Source organism: Dermacentor silvarum, chromosome 3, assembly GCF_013339745.2.
Source record: "Dermacentor silvarum isolate Dsil-2018 chromosome 3, BIME_Dsil_1.4, whole genome shotgun sequence".
Classification (NCBI taxonomy): Eukaryota; Metazoa; Arthropoda; class Arachnida; order Ixodida; family Ixodidae; genus Dermacentor; species Dermacentor silvarum.
In genome coordinates this window covers 13,988,931-14,009,454 of record NC_051156.1, presented here as the reverse complement: position 1 = coordinate 14,009,454, position 20,524 = coordinate 13,988,931, and the positions used below count along the sequence as shown (strand labels likewise).

At 44.7% G+C, this 20,524-nt stretch overlaps 1 protein-coding gene across 2 annotated transcripts in view; it reads left to right on the top strand.

Annotated features, from left to right (window-relative positions):
- The first annotated feature begins 4,451 nt into the window (after nucleotides 1-4,451).
- Nucleotides 4,452-20,524, top strand: part of LOC119445336 (polyamine-transporting ATPase 13A3) — a 145,243-nt gene continuing 129,170 nt past the window's right edge. For both annotated transcript variants that reach the window (XM_037709648.2, XM_049663215.1), the window contains exons 1-8: nucleotides 4,452-4,599; nucleotides 5,285-5,452; nucleotides 6,060-6,173; nucleotides 13,860-13,939; nucleotides 15,759-15,836; nucleotides 16,834-16,903; nucleotides 16,979-17,113; nucleotides 18,153-18,225. In XM_037709648.2, coding sequence (XP_037565576.1) covers nucleotides 4,522-4,599; nucleotides 5,285-5,452; nucleotides 6,060-6,173; nucleotides 13,860-13,939; nucleotides 15,759-15,836; nucleotides 16,834-16,903; nucleotides 16,979-17,113; nucleotides 18,153-18,225 — 796 coding nt within the window. In that variant the 5' untranslated portion in view covers nucleotides 4,452-4,521. The remainder of the gene's footprint in view (nucleotides 4,600-5,284; nucleotides 5,453-6,059; nucleotides 6,174-13,859; nucleotides 13,940-15,758; nucleotides 15,837-16,833; nucleotides 16,904-16,978; nucleotides 17,114-18,152; nucleotides 18,226-20,524) is intronic.

Sequence of the window (20,524 nt, the reverse complement as noted above, 5' to 3'; positions counted from 1 at the left end):
ACTCAGTCCTCAATGAACGAAAGCCAGATGAATAATATACACGGTCTATGTTAGGGGGAATGTGAATAAAAGGCATTTGCTCAGGTTTTATCAGTAAACTGTATTAGTGATGCTGTAATCCAAGATAAGACGCCTGCCTTCGTCCTGCCTAATAAATTCCCATTTGAAAGAATTTTTGCATAGCTTATGTGCATTCTCATCATAAGTTGTAGCCACGAACAGCCACTTTTGCTCTGTGCGTTGCATATCGCAAGCTTGCGCCGTTTCATTTCTTAATATATATCGCGGCTACACTTAATTCGCGCAAAGATGGTTGAACGGTGTTCTGAGTGTGAATGGAAGCCGCGATAAGCACGAAATACATTTTCCGGTGCAGTCACTATTTTCTTCAGATCGAATATAAGCGTTAGCACATGGGCTAACGTTAGCGTTACACGTGGTCTAACGCTTATATTTTTTTATGCTTGGATGAACGGCTAGACCGGACGAAACAAATCGTGCGCGAGAGCGCAACTTGAGTGGGATTTGAGTCCTACCTGATCTATCCGTGTTCACGTCATTCACGCCCTGCACAAGGAACCTTCATATTAGCGAAGCATTAAGCCTGGTACACTTATCACTTCAATCTGAAATAACGAATTTCCTTCGCGATTAGAGTTTGTACTCCACTATGAACGAAAATTTAGGGGAAGCAGAGCAATGTCAAGCTGCCGGCATCGCTATGCTGGTGATGATGATGATGATTTATTGGCACCCCCTTTTAAACTGGGCGGCGACAAACAGTCACCTAGCCTGCTTGATTTAATCAGGTATACTATACATGTTCTTGTATTTTTGTATACATGTATTTGTATACATGTTCTTGCATTTTTGTATACCTCTCATTATTATTTTTCTTTTTCAAAAATTTACCTTGTGCCGCTGCCTATGATTTTAAGAGATCAGGTCGTATCCATCTTTTCCCTGCTTTTTTTCCACCAGTATTCCATTCGTCTCTTGCTGATCTCTACGGCTGATGTGTTTATGTTTCCTTCCACTTTGGCCTGGTTTATGTTGCCTTCCACTGGGACCGCTGACCGCGGCGCCATCTACTCGGTGCGCCCGCGCGCTGCCGAACATAATCTGGACGCTCGCGCGCGCGCAGCGTCAACACCACTGTGGTTCTGGTCTTGCAGCTGCTGCTGACGGAGCTTCCGCGCGCGCACCGTATCTTGAAACCGATCTGTACTGTGGCCGAAGTGTGCGCCCGCGGAGGCCTCATCTTCAAAGCGATCTGCGATCGGTACAAAGTGCAGAAGTGCATGCACCGAGTGCTGTTAGCTTCGTATGCACTGTGCTTTCGACGTTTAGTTCGCGTTGAAGTGAGACGCGAGACAGCGCGAAGGTCAATTTGCCCGCTGCTGCTGGCACGCTTTCTGAATTGTCTTAAACAGTTTCCGCGGTCCTCGAGCGAGATGTGTTCATGTTTACCTGTGCGCGCGTGACACCGTGCTTGTTTATTTAATTAGTAAGCGAATATTTACAACTTTATACGGCCGATAAAACTACTATCCTTACTTCGTATAGCTGTCTACTAATTTGCTATCGCAATCAATCCTTCGCCTTTCGGGCGAAACTGCCACTTTTTATTGTCTACTGTAATGTTTTGAACTTGAAAAGACAATGTTTAGAACAAAAGCCTTGTGTCCCATCGTTCAGTCGACCTTCAACGTCCTTGAGCGAAAACCGTGTCGTCGACGCGAAATCGTGCACGATTATGACTCGGTGGATTAATTTACTTACTACCCCGACCCCGCATTGTGTTTTATCTACATGCAAACACTCGCACAACAATTTTGACGGCATGCGGGTCACCGTCATCAGCGTGTTAAGATAGAGTTAATTCAGGCACTCGAATCCTCGAGCTTGTGTGGGAGTCGAACCCACCACCTTTGGCGTTAAGTCGAAGTTAATTAAAGCGCAGTTAATTAAGGCGAAATAAATATGTAGGTAATTAGACCACTCGAATCCACAACCTTTGCTGGCAGTCCCACCCTCGACATTTTGTGGGAGTTGAACCCGCGACCTTTGGTTGGAAAAAACAACTAATAAGAAGTAGCAACGCGTTCGAATGATAATGTCAAATAATTTAGTGAATGTCTCTTGAGCGCGCAGGCTTTCGCCTTGATCCTCTTTGGCGCATGCTAAATTGACTGCCAATTTCTAAAAGTTAGATACCACGGTGAGATGCCAAAATATGCGCCTCCATATGTCCACGATCTCCATCGTCTCCTCATCTTCGCTATGGTAAAAACTGGACAACATTGCTTAAACACAGCGATGACGCTGGAACTACGTGTAGTACATTGCCATGTTGCTGCCGCATCCGGAATTTTCTCTCAATCTCGGTACCTCTGTGTGGGCTCGGACGGCCGAAACCAATGCCTCAAGCTTGGTTTCGGCCGTCTGAGCCCACACAGAGGTATAGATCAATTTAGCGTCAAATTGCTCGAAAGAAAACGACAAGAATATGAGTTAACCACCTCTTTACGGTTAGACATGCACCGTACTTCCTACCCAGAATGAATATTTTGCCTAATCACTTCCGAGTGAATTTCTTAAAAAAAGTTGAAGGTAATGTGCAATATATTGTACAAGGGGTCTTAGGAGGATATAATCTCCACACGTGGACTTCCGAAGTAGTTCCGGTGAGCGCACCTTTGTTGCGCGTAATCAAACAATACATTACGACAGGAAACATCAGCATGTAACGTAGCCTCTTAAGTTTCTCTAATGCACACAAAAGATTCATTGGAATAGCGCATGCTATTGAAAAGTATCTTTGAAACCTCTCACATTTATTGGCCTACCCCCATTCTCGGGTCACTGCCTATGTGTCCGTTCCAGGCATTTGACCAGAATGGGTATGTGCCACCGTGACGCAAGTAGTACAGAAGCCTTAAATTTACTTACGTATCTGTACTGCAGCACAAACGGTGCAAAGCGTGTGTCGTTCTTCCTGGATATCTCTCCTTAACATTCTTCCCGCGACAGAGATCGAACATTTCCTTGGGCCTCGTGACGTCACTCCGTCCAAGTCTCGCAGTGTGCTTCTACCCAAACTATTGTTTGCATTTTGGCGCAGCTTGTGAACGGTGTATTGCATAAATATAACCATTGCATGGCGACAAAGTTGTCAACTGTTCATTGCATACACGGTGACTGACATTACACGTTGCATGAATTAATCAAAATATCTATTGTGGGGATCACATTAGGTTGTACACCATTAAGTTACCCGCTTCACAAAGCCTCGCTTCGGATCTAACATCTGCAAGACTTCTGTCAGGCCCTAACCTTAACGATTTAATGGTGAAATGTAATGACCTACTAATTAAATTGTCTAGGTGGTCAAGGATGAATAAGTTAAAAATAAATCCTACAAAGTCCAAGGCTATAATATTTCGCGCAAGAAACAAACCGCTAATACCGCACTGCATGCTTCACTTTGAAGATCACCAAATAGAAATAGTTGAAGTGCACAAGATTCTTGGAGTATCTTTTTCGTGTTATTTAAACTGGGATGCCCACACTGACCTTGTCTGCAAGAAGCTCTCTTCCGTATGCGGGGCTCTGTCGCGATGTCATGAAAATTTACCTTTGAAATGTAAATTACAAGTTTATTACGCACTTTTTTTCTCACCTTAACTACTGCAGTTTAGTATGGGCCACAATGACTAAAACAAACATAAATAAAGTTCTCGTATTACAAAAGAGAGTTCGCATAATCGCCAATATTGATAATACAACTACTTCCAAGTATGCATCTGAAGCACATAACATTGTCCGAGTCAATCATTTGTATAACTTTGAGTTGTTACAAAAAATGTATTTTTCGATGGCATCCGTTGCCGATTTTTATTCTACTCTGGCATCTTTGGACATGCGTCGTGCCAACATAAACACAATAACTACTAATACATGGAATATACCTCGTTTTCGCACTAATTATAAATTACAAATGTTGTCTTATAACCTGCCCCATGTTCTAAACACGTATAAACATACAATAGGATACACCAAAGCTGAACTGCGGAAATATTTTGTTGAAATGTGATTTTATGCCCCCGGCTTGTAGATGCCGCATGCTTTGCTTGATTATTACTATTATTATTTCTGAACATATGTATGACCATTTCAGCGTTTTGATTTTCGATTTTATTGTTCGAATTTTGTGCAAAGACTATTAGACTCTCTATGCATAAATAGTGAATGTTCTCTTTATTGAATGTGACTATTGTATGTGTGTTTGTTGAAGATTTCCTGTACCACTCGTGTGCTACTGCTTGTATGGGTTTTCTGGACACAGTCAAGCTGCGCATGCAGCTTTTTGCCAGAAAACCCTCCAGTTCAACCTCGAATATAAACTTATAAACTTATAACCTTCTTTTTTTATTTCTCATCCCCATCAGCACCTTCGGGATACGGGAGAGGCGATCTAGGAGACATCCAGAGGCGAGGGCTGCTCGCTGTGCCCACAGCATGGTGTATGATGTCCGACCGGAGGACGAAATTCTCGGATTCGCAGCGGTCATTCGCGAAGGCGCTGATGAACCCTTGGTAATATCCGCTTTTTCTGCATATTGTTACATTAAAGGCTTTTAGTCAGTTGATCTGGGCACATTTAGCTTATCGACATAATTGCTGTACATTTTTATTTCTGGGAGTCATATTGCAAGGCATATATAGTGAAATAGTGAACAAAGGGTTATCAAATAAACAATGAACACCTGACAACCACCGGACAGTATTACGGAACCTGTTCCCAGTAAATATATTTATGCAAATTTGTAAGGCAATTGTTTAAGGGGCAGTGGCTAAACTAAACGCCATATTCAGAAATGTGCCTTGAACCCCATGCTTCACTTGCGTCAAGATAACGCCTGGCGTGATTATGCCTAAGAAGACCATTGCCATTCCTTGGGCGCGTTCACGTCACGCATTATCATGACCAAGTGAAGCACCGGCTTTAAGTTAAGACGCATTTCACAGTTCGAGGGTTGGGAAGTCTGCTTAAGCGCACCTGCAAGCCAGCCCACGTTGATGACGGGTTTCACAGTGTAATTTTTAACGTGTCTTCAAATCTGATATATGTACGCACCACAATTTGGCATTGCAAGTGCCTTGTTTTCTCTTTCGGAAGAGCAAAATCTCAAGTGACGGAGCGTGTAGAAACGACGATGAATGTACCGCATGTACCATCGTCAGGGCAATGCTTCATGCACGTGCGTGCACTATCGTGCAGGAGGTATACGGATACGCTTACAGCCCATGGAGGAGCGGCCTGTACCGTGTACTGTGCGCACTCACTCTCGGTCTGTTACCCCTCGTGACCAGCTGGAAGCAGGAGTGGTACGTTCAGATCACCTGCACACCCTGCCAGCTTTCACACGCTACCGTTCTAGTCGTCAAGGTAAGCATCAGCATTGGAGCAGATTTCAGCCGCTACCGATTCAAAAGTACAATTGTAAATGACTACTACTAAATATTTGCCGCCCATCAATGTTAATATGCTTTATGCAGTGATGCGATATTATTATTCTAACCTTATGTTTTGTTGTAGAGCTTACTATTCTCACAGTCATGAGGAAAAGGTAATGCGGAAAGCCCTTGCTATCGGCTTGTGATGAACGAATCCTCCAGGATTGTTTGCGGATATACACCTATAGACACAGGTATTCCGTTTGCAGATATGAAGGACAAGTCAGCATTAATTTTACTTCAGAATTGTATTTACCTGAGCTAATCGGTTCGTCGCTAAGACGAGTTTGAACAGCTTAAAAGCGACGTACTTGTCTGTCTGCTTTCGTGCTTTTTTTTTCAGTTCAGCTGTTCAAACTCGTTTCACTTAAATTTACTCCTTCACTCTGGCGCTGTAACATTTTTAGTTAAACTTCGTAACGCACAAGAGCATTGCGTTGCATCACTCTGTTCCAAGTAAGCAAGTAGATTCATAGCATAGCTTTAATTACCTGCTCAGATTGACATGAGGACTTGTAAGAGTTTGGCTTTCCTTTCAGGATTCCCATTCCCGCCTCACGATCTCGGAAGTCAAAACGCATCCCCTTATCAACCGAAGGATGTCGTTCAGCAGCAGCTATCAGCGGCGAAAACGTACTTTCGCCAGCGAAGTGGTAAGCTTGGCAAATGCTTTGGATACTTGAATATGCCTGTCCTTTATTGCACACAATAGCATCGTCCTAACGTGCTGCTGCAGCAGTGCCGTCAAAACGCTAGTCATCTTCTGGAGTACTGGATCCGACATATGAAGTATGCATGTCCTACGGATGTCATCAAAAGTGACCTAGAACATCTACAATACCTTTTTTTTCTCACGCGCAACTGATCTTACCGCAAAGCGGCGGCGATTTGACGCACTGACGCAAGGGCGAGACGTCAAACAGGAAGGGTATGATAACTAAACTAGAAAATATTCCATTATTGTTTCTTCAGCAGCAATCTCCGTGACATCTCGGGAGCATGAATTGAGCAACAGCAGCTGAAAATGTTGGCACGTGGCCTCATTGATGCAGTGCATGACATAAAAGGCTGGAACGAATTGAGGCCACAAAAAATATCGCCTAGGTAAAGAGCTTATTGCGTTCGGCTTTATATATTCACATAAATAAAAGCTCTATGAATTTCACAGTGATTTATAACTTCATGCTGCCAGGAAACATGGTGTTACCGGTTTCAACAGCCTAAGGCATCCCAAGTTTGACCTATTTTGATGATGTTACCAGTAGTTGTGGCTGCCGTGCGTATAAATATTTGGCAATGCCCAAATATTGCATGTGTAATGACGAATATCATATGAGAGTTGCATGATTTTCCATTCTTAGCCACAAGGTTTCTTCATGGTTCACCAATCTATTAATTTCCTTTAATTTATGCTTTCAAGAATACATTATCTTGCATCACGTAGTGCAGGTTGCAACCTCGGAAACAAGTTACCAGTGACAAAATAAAATCACTATATAGCTACACAATTGCTTACTAGAATGGACAGGGAATCTCCGCTGCTAGTTGATCAACAATGCATTGAGTCTGACGTTGCTAAATAGTTAATTGAAATGACAGATTATTTTGCGAAGTCATTCCATAAAAGCATAAACATGCGTAGGTGAGTTACAATCTTAAGGGGTACCTCCCAGATATACCGGGTGTTCCAGTTAACTTGGACCAAGATTTAAAGAAAGCCCTATCGTGTTGATTTCTAGAGAAATCGTACTGACAGCATAGTAGCGACAGTCGTATGTATACTTACAGCCAGTATTTTTTTCGTCACGAAGTCTTAATTAAATTATTGCTTTTATTAGTGAACTATTTATTTATTGCTTGAATTGCAAACTTGTCGCTTAAAAAGTTGTAGGGCACCTCAAATAACCTCCGAATCAAGCATTTATTTCGTCCTGAAGTGTTGCTGGTTGTTCTTTCCAAGAAAAAACTCGCAGTTTCGCCCGAAAGGTGTAGCATCGATCGCGATAGAAAATTAGTGGACAGCCGTACTAAATACGGATAGCAGTTTTATTGGCCGTGTAAACTTGTAAACATAGGCACACTAACTAAACAAACGTGGTGTCGTGCGCGCAAAGCAAACATGAACGCATCTCACTCGATGACTGCGGAAAGTCGCTGTCAGAACGCTGGAGTGAGTCAGCGTAGCGGCAGCAGCGAGCGACCGCTTCGTGCCGGCGCCCGCTTCAACGCTATCTTAGCCGCGCTAACACAGTAAGGGCCGTACTCTGCCCCCGCCGTAGATGCCTTTCAAGACACAGCCGCACGAGCGCTCGCGGTGCAGACACCCCCCCCCCCCCCCCCCGTCTCCGTCACCTCTTTAAGCTACGGTTGCCGGCTCACCCTCGCACTCTTTCACTTGCACACACAGCGTACGGCGCGCGGCGATTGTTTTATCACTGTTGGACTTTATATGAAACCTCACGGCGATTACAACGACGGTGGAAATGCGCTTGGAGTATCCATATAATTGCGATCGCAATAAAAACAGAAGCCCGCGAAATACGCGAAATATGAAATAGATGCGTGCTCGCGTGCCACTACTCAAGCGCCTCCAAGCAACTATTGAATGATATACTGCTGAATTCGTTTACAGTCGCATTGTACAAGGCTTCGTCATGTAGGATGGCTCGAGAGGTTTCGCGACCTAACTAGCGTGATGCGATAAGCGGCAGCATCTGCGGACGCAAGAATGTTGTGCTCGATCATGAGGCACTCGGGATAGCTTTAACCTTCGCGTATCATGAAACAAAGCAACAAACGAAATTCAACATGTAAAAAAAAACAGTCTACAAAAGAGCATGAAAAAAAAAGAAAGAAAGCAGCTCTCGGAAGAACAAACAGGAACTACTCGGGAGTTCATTTTAATAAAAGATAAACCAAAAGCACCTCAGGCGTCTCAGCCGCCCACAAACATCCAAAGGTGCAACTGGTTTAGCCATTTAACCTTCCTATCTCTTGAACTCTGGAAAAGAGGCACAACAAAGCAGTTTTTGTACCTATTTCTATTTATGTCGCAAATTTTTTTAATGTAAGGATAGGGTGACATCATGAAGGTGCGTTAAACAATCACGTTTTACACCAGTTATGAGCGGTTACTTTTCAATGCCACTTATAGCACGTGCTCCAACAGCTTACCACCTGAAGCGATACAGTACTTGCTTATTTACAACACTTATGCTGTTGCAGCTTTCACCAACGACGTTGGAATATCAAGGCAGACTCTGCTTATATTTGCCGTTAGGGCGTGCGGTGTGGTAGTTTCGGTGCTATACACGCGATGTTTCACGTAGCCCCACAAAAAAAAGTCCAGCGGTGTCATGTCCGGTGACCTTGCAGGCCAAGGTACAGAAGAAGTAGTTTATTGATTTGAAAATGTAGAGAGGTCGGCCGGAATACGGAGCATCTGTCCTGCTACTCTACGTAAGGGAAGAGAAAGAGGGGAAGAAAGAGGGTCACAATGGGGGATGATAATGGGAGGAACGAGGTGAAAGTACACATTGCATAAGCGTGAGTCCAGGCCCGTGTCGCCTAAGAAACGTGAAAAAGCACGCATTGCCTCAATTGTCTGCCAACTCTGTGGCCCTGCGCCTAGCAAGAGGTCCTCCGACATTGGTCTATTATATAAATGTCTCAAGGTGGCTGCCAGTGTGAGTCTTTCGGGCGCATACTCAGGGCACACCACGAGCGCATGGTCTATCGTCTCTGTAACACCACACACTGAACATTCCGGAGATTTTGTCCGTCCAGTTATGTGCAAATGTTTGCGTGTGAAAGCGACGCCTAATCGCAGTCTGTGTATCAGGCACGTATGATGGCGTGGAATTCCACGCAGAACAGGATATTGCATATCGGTATCCAGCCTTTTAAGGCGAACGTGACGAGCGTCTGGCTGGGCCCAATATGTTTTCGTCGCACTCCTCATTAATTTCGACAGGAGGCATGTGATGTCCGGTCTAGAGAACGGCACTACAGTGCGCAGGCCATTGCTGGGGGCGCGCTTTGCTTCAGCATCGGCCATCTCATTACCATTGAGACCACAGTGTCCTGGGATTCACTGGAACACTATGCGGTGGTGTTTTTCTTGAGCGCATGAAAGTAGCTCGGTGATCTGCAGTGCCAGAGCCTGATATGCGGTGAGGTGCAGGAAGCATCTCAAAATTTGCAGCGCGGGTTTTGAGTCCGTGAAAATGCACCACTCTTGAGGTCTTTCCCCGCAGATGTGGCGAATCGCTTCCCGTATAGCCACAAGCTATGCAGTGGTTGATGTTGAATTATGATCTAGAATGAAACCTCGAGTCATCTGCTGGGCTAGTATCACCACAGCTGCTCTCGATGCTTTTGGTAACACGGACCCGTCAGTGTAAACACGAACATAGGTCTGGTATTCTGACCAGATATATGCCAAAGCAAGTTGGTCCGTGCCGGCCAATTCACTGTTCAGAAAAAAGGTTATCGGGCCACGCTCGAAACTAACTACTACTATGCTCAGGAGCACTATCGTGTGGAAACCAGATGTTTCGAAGGTGCGTAAGTGGAATGTTGCAACAGACGTCGTTCACGGGGCCCTCGAGGATGTCGTTGACGTAGCGTTGCGTCGTTAGTGTGTTGTCAAAAGAGATGGGTCCAATCATGTTGCCATCAAAAATACCGCACCACACAGTGAACGACCACTGGTATTGGTGTCGTGTTTGTGCCAGCCAGTGGGGACACTGATCACTCCAGTAGTGTGCATTGTGATGATTCACTTGGTGCATTTCTGTAGAAATTAGCCTCATCCGCCCAAAGCACGCGAGTGAGGAAGTCCGGTTCTTTTTCATATTTCGTGAAAATCCAATTGGCAAAGTTAAGTCTGTTTTGAAAATTTCGGTCTTCAAGTTTTTCATGCAGATGTACATGGTACAGGTGCATATCACCTTTTTTTTTTAAATCCTCCGCACTGATGACCTTGAGGTTCCGGCCTCCGCACTGGCGTCGCGCACACTACCGTGAGGATTAGCTGCAAAGAATGGCGAAATATCCGTTTCCGCTTCTTGAACTACCGTCGCAGTCCTGTGTCACTTTCTTGTGAAGCTACCCGTCTAGAAAAGGACTTTGTACGTTCTAAGTATTGTTGGCGGACTAAGGCGTCCTCCACAATGCCACATCCGGAATAGCTTAGCTCCCTTCCTCTGGTCGCCGTGGGCCACCCCCAGAGCCAGGATCATTTTAGCCTTCTGATCATTCGTGAAGGGCATGACTGTCTCCTTGAAGAGCAGGTCACTGGCGTGGTACCGTTGAGATATCCCGTTATTATCTACGCACTGACACGTCAAGTAAAAATGGTTTACGTAATCGACAACAGCAATGTTAGCCGTACAGATCCACCAAAACGCCTTAAATATGGACATAGTCAACGCAGAGTTCGTTTATATAAAGGGAACAAAAGGAACACACATTCCTAGCGCGCTTACGAGGTGAGTGCGCAAAATTACAGTCCCAAGTGCGTCGTCACAATTTCCTGGCTTCGACCCCCCCCCCCCCCTCCAACGGCTCCGCTACGCTTATCAATGCGTCAGCGGCATGTTCTCATGATGCCGCGACCATCACATAGCGTGAAGCCCTGTATTGCGCTGCCGTCGCTAGTAAAGCCGTGTATCCGTGGATATTCGCTTGGGAGCACTTGAGTAGCGGCGCATGAGCGCGTATCTATTCCGTCTTTTGGGTGTTTCGCGCGCTGTTGTTTTTTTCTCGGAAATACCAACGAGGCAAAGCTGAGCACGAAAAAATATGCTTGATTCGGAGGAATCGCAAACATATCAATTGCAACTTTGTAATTGATATGTTTGCGATTCAAGCAACAATTAAAAAGTTCACTCTTTCAAAGCAATTAATCCTTTGTGATGAAAAACGATACTGGCTGTAAGTGCACACGACTACGGCTAGTATAGTCGGTAGGATTTCTCTAGAGGTCTTGTTTTTTTTTTTAATCTTGGTACAAGTTAACTGGGACACCCGGTATATACGAATGGTATTAAGTATGAGGAAGCCTGTTTCGTGCAAGATTAACAGCCGTTCCCACAGAGTGATCGTTTTTCTACAGCTTTGACCTCGGGCCTGACTCGTTCGCTTGGAGACAACTCCTTGTGTGGACGCTGTGGCCCCGAGTTGTTTATAAACGTCCACTTCTCCCTCATTAGAATGGCTGACAGTGCGCTTGCCTGCGGTTGTGCCGACACTATGGGCCACCTGTTCTGTGACGGTTCTCAGCACGATGCAGAAGCACAATCACTATCCTACGCATGAACCCAATTGTACGGCTGGTCTTTTTTGGACTCATCGGCGCACAAATCACACATTGTAAATCACCTTCTAGGTCACCTGTAGGTCATTGCAAAACAGCCAGTGTCAGCTTTTGAAATATGTTTCGCACGCTGGAGGCTACTTGGACTCCTAAAATTGGCTGTAGATAGCGTACATTGTTGCACTATTCATTCCATATGCTTTCCTCCTTCTTTATCGCGCTACCTGCTAGGGGGGAAGAAGAGGGAGGTGGCGAGGGTAGCTATAGCAGTGGCGCCAGTAGCTCGCGACGGTCGCTAAGCAAGGTGAAGATCAGCCGGGCCTGAGCTTACAAAGTTAAACCTACCTCATCCGCAGGATGGCAATGCTTACCCGCTGGACAGTCGCCAGTGTTTTTTTCCTCCGGCAATAAAGGTAGACAGCGCGCACCGATCGGCTGCCTAAACCAGCACTCGGCAAACAGGAAAATACAGCCGGAACAGGCCATCGGTTTCTCCCTGCTACCTTATGCTCGTATGCGTTCTGTGTCCTTTTGCGCCTTGCAGGATGTGGCGCCGTCAAATCCTCGCAAGTGATGCCACGCTTCCAAAATCAAAAGAGCGCGCGTGGCTACGGCTATACGCCGAACTCATCATTATGACTAAGAGATTCGTTTCGATTTTCATACCTTTGAATCACTTTCATATGGCTGAAGCAGTTCGACAGGAAACCACGAAAGTGTGTAGCAATACGGCCCTGTTGAAAGAGGTGATCACTATCTTGATCTGATTCCGAGGAAGAGCACAGCGCACTTTCGGCACATCCTATTCTAAGTAAGGAATACTTTGTGTACGCAGTGTCTAGAAGTAATTTGCGTATTACGGTTTCTAGGTAACGTGTAACCATTACTAGAATATTGAACTGCTTTCAAGTGGTATATCTCTCGGTAATCGGACGAAAAGTTTGCGTAAATTGTTGCACCTGCATCGCTTTGTTAAAGAGGTATCAAATGGGTAGGATTTTCAGTATGCGCCGTGCGTGCTGAACTGTCTGCCTCTGTGTAGTCTGTAATGCCACAGTGACTAGGAATTCACCTAAACAAAATTTAATGTTGCAAGTGTATCGCCCCCAGTATGTGCAAACCTCTTGTGTTTCATATACTAGAGCATGCTCATTTTTGTGGAAGCTTGTGGAAATAATGGTCTGTAAAGATGCTTACGGATCACTCGGGATGACCGATTTGAGTGGGTGTGTTTGGGAGCATATGAAGGTCAGGGCAGACAATATGGCGAATATCAATAGGATACTTCTACCGGTTGCTGCTCACTGCAGCTGGCAGACCTTTGTTGCCGCCAAAGCTCAAAAGGCACTTCTTCTTCTTCCTTCTTGGGTTTTACGTACCAATACCAGTTCTGATTATAAGGCACGCCGTAGTGGAGGGCTCCGGATTAATTTTGACCACCTGAGGTTCTTTAACGTGCACTACAACGCAAGCACACGGGCGTTTTTGCATTTCGCCTCAATCGAAATGCGGCCGCCGCGGCGGGATTCGATCCCGCGATCTCGTGCTCAGCAGCGCAACGCCTTAGCTGACTGAGCCATCGCGGCGGGTAAGGCACTTCTTTGTGAAAGTGAATATAGTTAAAATATTCAGATAAATATGCACGAAGACAAGTGGGATGATATGCAGTCGTTGGTTAGGGGCGAGCTTGCTTCGGTGGCATTTCGCCTGGCGTCTGCTGACAACCTCCTTCTACGACTCAACTCGAAGCTCAGACTGAGCACTACGCTCGCCTCCGCGTGCCCTCTCCATCGGTCATGCCGACCCTCTACTCGATAAACTAGTTTTGGCGACAGTTACTTTGAGTCGACTCGCTCAAGCAGAGCACGCCGATGACGTTGACCTTTCGAGGGGCATTCCCGACCCTATTATGCGCCCACACTGGGCAGGTTTGCAGCGGACCTTGGGTGGCGTAAAGGTGTTCAAGTGGTAGAGGTAGTGACGCTTGACCAGTCAATTTCTTACATGCACTCTTTTCCAGGATATTCATCTAAGGTACTTCATACATCAGCACCTTCGCTACGTCTGGAATCCGCAAGAGTCAAGGTTCGCGCGATTAAGGTAACTTAATTCACTATCAGAGATATAGACATACGGGTACAGAAAAGGCTGAGCACGCTAGCTACACTTTTGCCAACAATACCTGCCAAACGTTTCTAACCTTCGCTAGTGCGCGATGTCGAATAAAGGGCGTACCTGAACTGCCGGGCTGGCATATTAGCTGCGACACTTTTATTCTGCAGGTGAAAACCATTTTTCCTGGCGTTATAACGTGCACGCTGTAACAGATGTGCAAAACGCCACGGTTGAAAATCCTGTGCCACAAATATCGCTTTTATCTCAACATAATCAGCTTCGACGCAGAGTGTCAGCTGTTTATTAGAATGGGGTAGTATTGTGTTGTGGCGATAATACTATTCAACAATTCTATTTCTTATAGATCCATTTCTGCTTTCTGTCATACACAGGACTTTCCATTGTCAACACGTTCTCTCCACATGCATACATTTCATTCCTCAAGACATTCTCAATAACCTTCGTTATGCTTTTGTTGATTGCCACAACAATTATTTCATTGTTGTTTGGGAATTTGTCTATAGAACACACCTGGTATGTGTTTTGAATTTCTAAAGGACTCTCCGTGTAATAAAGCACTTACCGCCTTTTACCTACTCGGCAGATCTATTTAAACACTCGCTACACTTATTTAAATATAACCCAGCTTCCTTCGTTCGAGCATATTGCGCACAAAATTCTATAAAACTACAGTTATTCTGCGTCAGTCTACAAAAAAAAATGAATGCCCTATGCACGGTTTTAAAGTATCGTAATTATGCTATAATTATTGTTCATTTGCGTTGGAATTTTAGGAACACTGATTTCCCATATGCAACAGTTTACTATTTGTTTTTTTTTGCACTTTTAGTAAAATCTAGAAAAGTCACTTATTAACAGTGTATTGTACTACAACAGTTCTACATGCTAATTATTTTGAAGTGTTGGTGGGAATATTGTGTACTTATTTAATTATTATTGCATTAGCATTAATAGTGTCAAAAGAGAAAAAAAGTGCATGTGTGTCCCTTTTGTTCATATACTGTAGGAAATGACCATTATCTTAAGTTTTACAATCGACTCCTCTTAAGTAGAACCTTGAGTGCCGGCAAAATTTTATTGAATTATTGTCAAGGTCGAATTCAATGGGAACGAACTATTTCAAATATTTTTTGTTGCTACGAAATAGTATGCAATGTCTTTTTGTATCTCGCTCCTACAACATGCTCAACAAACAATAGGTGAAGAGCACTAACATGTTTAACACGGGCTAAGCCTGACACGACACAAAACAACCGGCAACGGATTGCTTTTGGGAGGAAGGAGCGTGGACCGCTAAAAATAAAAATAAATTAATATAAAGCAGTATCACGCCTAGGGAAGCAGTACCATCGTCAGCTGCATTTCTTGTTTTCAAGCACGTAGTAATCACTGCGCGCCTGAATGGGCGCCGGTGCTGGTCGGTGAGGATGGAAGCGGCATGCTTTGGAGTACGAACTGTAATTTCGAAATTCATAGCAATTCTTGTTTTCTCACCGGGACTTTTCAATGCGTTTGAATTAAGGTAAATGTCTAATAACCGGTGTGACATTAACGGGAGCCGACTGTATTCTGGAATACATTGTTGCTCCCCGAAAATGTGAAGAATATCTGCAAGGTAATCAACATCACTGGTTGCTTGGTTTGTCTCTTTCTTTCTTTTCTTCTTTGAGAGAACTTGGCCTACTGTGGTACATCTACATTTGTGAATGGCTTTTTTTATTGTCCCAAGCAGTAACAGAAAAACAGTTTTTGTTCTTAAATTCTTTTTTCTTACTGTTTTCAGTGGATTGGACAGGGGATTGAAGTGCGTTGACCTACTTGAACGTTTCCAAGGCTATTCGAAAGAGGAAGAAGAAGAACAGTGAGTGTCATTTCCCCTCGATGACCGCATCGGAGTAGTTTCTCCCGATAACGGACTTCCTCACAATGGTGGATGCTTGGAGCATAGGTGCGCAGTTTCCAAAGGGGACACTCATTGCGGTAGCTTAAGCATCTAGAAAGGCGTAATAGATGGCCGTTACTAATGAGTGGTCACCAGTCAGTTATGGGCTGCACTGAATGTGTTGATGAAGCTGTTTCAAATCTGCATAAGCAGCAAAAGTCGTCATAGCTGGCCAGAAAGATGCACCACAAGAGAATATCTCGGCCAAAGAGTGGCGTAGCTCATTATTAACCAGTTTTGATTTTTCAATTATTGCGTGCTTACACGGTCGTTGATGTTTATATCGGAAGGTTCTGAGGTGCGCAATGAGTGACTCTCTATTTCCTGAAAAGCAGGGAGGTCCTACATGCGCTGCCAAAAGTAATTAAGAAATTGTGGTTCAACACGAGGAACAACATAGTAATAGCGATGCAGGCTGCCCTCAAAAAATTGGAAGCCGTGCGCGTACTGGGATATAGAAAACCATTCATTCATTAAGCACGGTGGTAGCACAAGGGCAGGTGTCATTACTGATGTCGTGATTGACATCAGCGACAAAGCGTTTCAAAGGCTTGTCTTATACCGCGTAAAAGGTTATTGATTTCCGTCGGTTCGGCCGCTCGACAAACGTCAAGCTCATTTGAAAAGTCCAAAAGAAGTGATACTGAACGGGCTTCCGTGGTACTATTTGTTCCAATCAATACCATTTATATTTTCTTCTGTGTTCACAATGAGCCCACTTTACACTTGAGTGTCCCCTAAAAGTTATTGAAATAAATGGCCTAGTTTTCTTGAGTTACATAGGTCAAAGTCGGAAATTTATTACAGCGCCACAATTTTCGGTGGGAATAGAAGCAATCAACCTAAGTTTGCTGTGTGCACAAAAACAATACCTTGTTCATGGCGATTTGCCTAATATAAGTACACTCACTTCCAGGTCTGTGTTGTACGGAAGAAATTCAATGGAGCTGGAAGTAAAATCTGTCGCAGCGCTTCTCCTGGAAAAGGTAGGGATACGTGTTTTGCGATGTGTGCGAGTGTTTGTACGTTGAAACAAGAGGTGACGTCCAACTTTTCTGCAGGTCCTCCATCCGTTTTACGTCTTCCAAATTGTCAGCATCATCGTGTGGTTACTAGACCTCTACTACTTCTACGCGGGCTGCATAATCGCCTTCTCGGTGACTTCCATCACTCTTGCACTTCACGAAGCCAGAAAGGTCAGTGGGAAATTGTGTGAGTGCAGTGTCAGTATACTATCACGTAAAGACACCACTGGCTCGCCTCGTTCCACAGCCGGGGAAAGTATACAGGTCCACAAGCGAATTTTCGCCGTCTGCCGTGTACCGCTTGCTCGACGCAACTGAATTTCAGTATTCGCTGCCAGGTACGCTGGACGCCGCTACTCGTACTTCGTGCAATGCAACCGAATTTCACGCGGACACTGCTGCCTAGCCCCTGCACGATTAACAAAGGACTTGTGGGCTAGTTGATACGTATTGCAAGATTTAACAATGACGTTAGAAAAGCGCAGGAGAGCGTTCGTTGCCTGTATTTTGCATTATGTCAAGCGCTTTTTTCAATTCGTAAAATGAAAAATTCGGGAAAAATCGTTCTGATTGAAAAACCAAAGCTCAACACGTTCGCTTTCGAACAAGTAAACGTTGACTTTTTTGTATTACGGATTTTTGCTGTATTTCTTTTTCATCGGTTCTCCTGTTCGGTCTATTTTGTATTCTTCAGCAACGAAAGCATGTTACCTGCGATTCACCGTCTAAGTCAAGATTCAAACTTTTGCCCGAGATCATGATGTGACCCGGCTTCCTCATTTCTGCAAATACTATAAGCCTACACCTAAGCTAGAATTTCAGATACTGCCTAAAAATAGCGCAGGGGCCATTAATTGTAAGAATTCTTTCGTAAAAACATTACATTCTGTTCTTCTCACCCGCTGCGAGTTGTAAATACTGGTGATTACGGAGCCGTACATGGTCTCACGCCAGAAAAAGGACAAAAAGAACTGAACATGAAAAGAATCATTACAAAAGGTGGCCCCTGTATAGAAGCAACGGGACTTTTCTGGAATCTATTTCTCGCGCCTGCGGCCAATAGAATATCCCATAATGACTTCGCGCTTATGGCTAATTAATGAAGCGACCGAATACTGCCTAAATAATGAAAAAATAAAAAACAGCAAATAAGAGCATCGCCTTTTTTTTAGAACACTCAGTTACATTTCTGTTTTTATTGTTTTTACAGCAAATGTTGCATCTGGGCTCACTGGTTTCCCGTACGAATGAAGGGACTGCACTAGTAGTGCGCGCGAACAACGGTACGTGTGCTCATATTCATATTACGCGTTTGACGTAGGCTGCGCCCACTAGCTTGTGTGACGCCCTAAATAATTTAAGCATACACTATAATGCAGCTAACTATACGTCTTTGTGGGCGTGAAGGTCCTCACAATGCTTTTCACAAGCTTTCCGCTACACTTTAAGTTAGCACAGCATCTCCAAAGATGCAGAGCTGAAATCGATAAGTATAGATCTATGCACACAGTATAGTATGTGCGTCATGTTCACACCGGCATGACAAAAACAGCTCCTAAGAGGAAGCATTACCTCGACAGCTGCGTTTTGTCTTAGTACGCGGGAACGGAGAAATATTTTTAGCAGCGACGGTGTTTAAGCCAGCCGTAAAACGTGCGCGTTTCACGAAAAGCCAGCCGCGCCGTAGCCATGGCAACCAGCAACGTTGCAGCTGCTAAAACACCTGGAATAACCTCGTGACGTCATGCCAAGCCGCGCATGCGGAGTAGCGATAACCACGCAGCTCCTACCACTAAGCCACGCCCAGCGATGGAGACATCTCGCGCAACCAAGTTCCGCAGCGCTACCGCTGCGCCGCAGCTTGTGTGACGTCACGCTTTCCTCCTTGCAGTAGCCGAGTTCTACCGTGCCGCAGCTGGCGATAAGCTTGCACTAGCCCGCGCTAAGCTCGAGACACAGTGAAGCTGGCGGATCGATGGCGTCTCCTGGTAATAGCCAAGTTGAACTTGGCTATGTCGAGCTGGAACTTGGTTGTAGCTAGGCTGAACTTGGTAGCAGCTAGGTTCGCCCTTGGCTATACCTGAGTTGAGCTTGGTTATGCCAGGTATCTCTTAGGCTATGACGCAATCCATCGGCCAGCTTCGCTGTGTCTCGAGCTTAGCACGGGCTAGTGCAAGCTTTGCCGTTTTTTTTTTTTCGGCAACCAGTGTACCAATTATTATGTAGCGTTAAAAAAAAAGTTAAAATCTAGTATAAGCATAGCGAATTTTCAATTTATGCCATAAATTGTACAGAAACTTTCTGAATTCTTCAAATGCCAAGAACTTGAAGTATCGAATTTCCAACTTTTTAACTCGGCAATAGAACAGGATATGACAATTCTGTAAACTGTGCCTAATAATACATGTAAAGTGGACAAAATTGATTTGTATAAACAGCACCCTCACATGTAACACAACTTCGTAAGTAGGGTTTTTCTTGGTTTTTTCAATATTCTTGTACACATTCAGAAAATTTTCATTAGTTGTAAATTCATATATAAAATTTTCCGGTTTAGATGCCCTAGCCGATGCAGTTCACAGAATTGCTGTGAAGCTGTTCGACTTCCTGCGTGAAGAACAACGTGTATCGAAACTTAGAAGCGTCTGACTCGGTCGATGGTTGGCTTGCTCCAATATGACGCGCCGCGGTGCCTCGTGTCTTCAGTCATCCGCTTCTTCTTTCTTAAAAAAAAGATTCCACATGCTATATCTGTTTTTGGTGCAGACCTAAAGGTTCTTAAGTCTCTTGCATCTAGTTATCTTTAAACATAGAGTTCCCGCAAATGTTCTAATAAATTCGAAGTACTAAATCAAAAGTTTCCTTTCTCGAGCTGCTAGAGCTTAACTTTCTCTGCGAAATGCAACAGATTTCTTTCAAATTAATTCAGCGGTTATCTCATAAAAGCATTTATGCATTGCACGTAACTAGGAAAATTGGAGTTACCCGCCGTGGTGCCTTAGCAGATGTCGCGTAGCGCTGCTGAGCACGAGGTCGCGAGTTTGATTCCCGATGGGGGCGGATTGCAGAAGCGCTCGTGTACCGTTCACTGGGTGCACGTTAAAGAACCCATGGTGGTCAGAAATAAATTGGGAGTCCCCACCCATTATGGCGTGCCTTGTAATGAGCCGTTTTGTCACGACATCAGACTTTTTAAGCGAAGCTTTATGGGCTCACAAGTGTCGGCGATGGTGGTGGTGGTGATGTAACGCTGAAAAGTTGCCGATCCTGGTGATAGTGCAGAAAGGGTCCAAGCAATGGTACATACGAGGGACAAAAAGGAGAAAGAAAGTGAATGAAAGAAAGAGAGAAGGAAAAAGAGACAGAAGGAAAGAAAATCAGCACGAAGGTCAGATACACACGACAAGCTTCGCTCACTCCCATTTTGTCGACAGGGGAAGGGCTGGTGATATTTAGGGGCGAAGCACCTTAGGTTCGAGGCTTGGCCGTCCGTCCGTCCACGTTGTCCGTGCTCACGGCCAACGTTGGCCGCGTCGTAGCCATAGCAACCAGGTGGGCGGAGGAGAGCGGCGCGGCGCACGC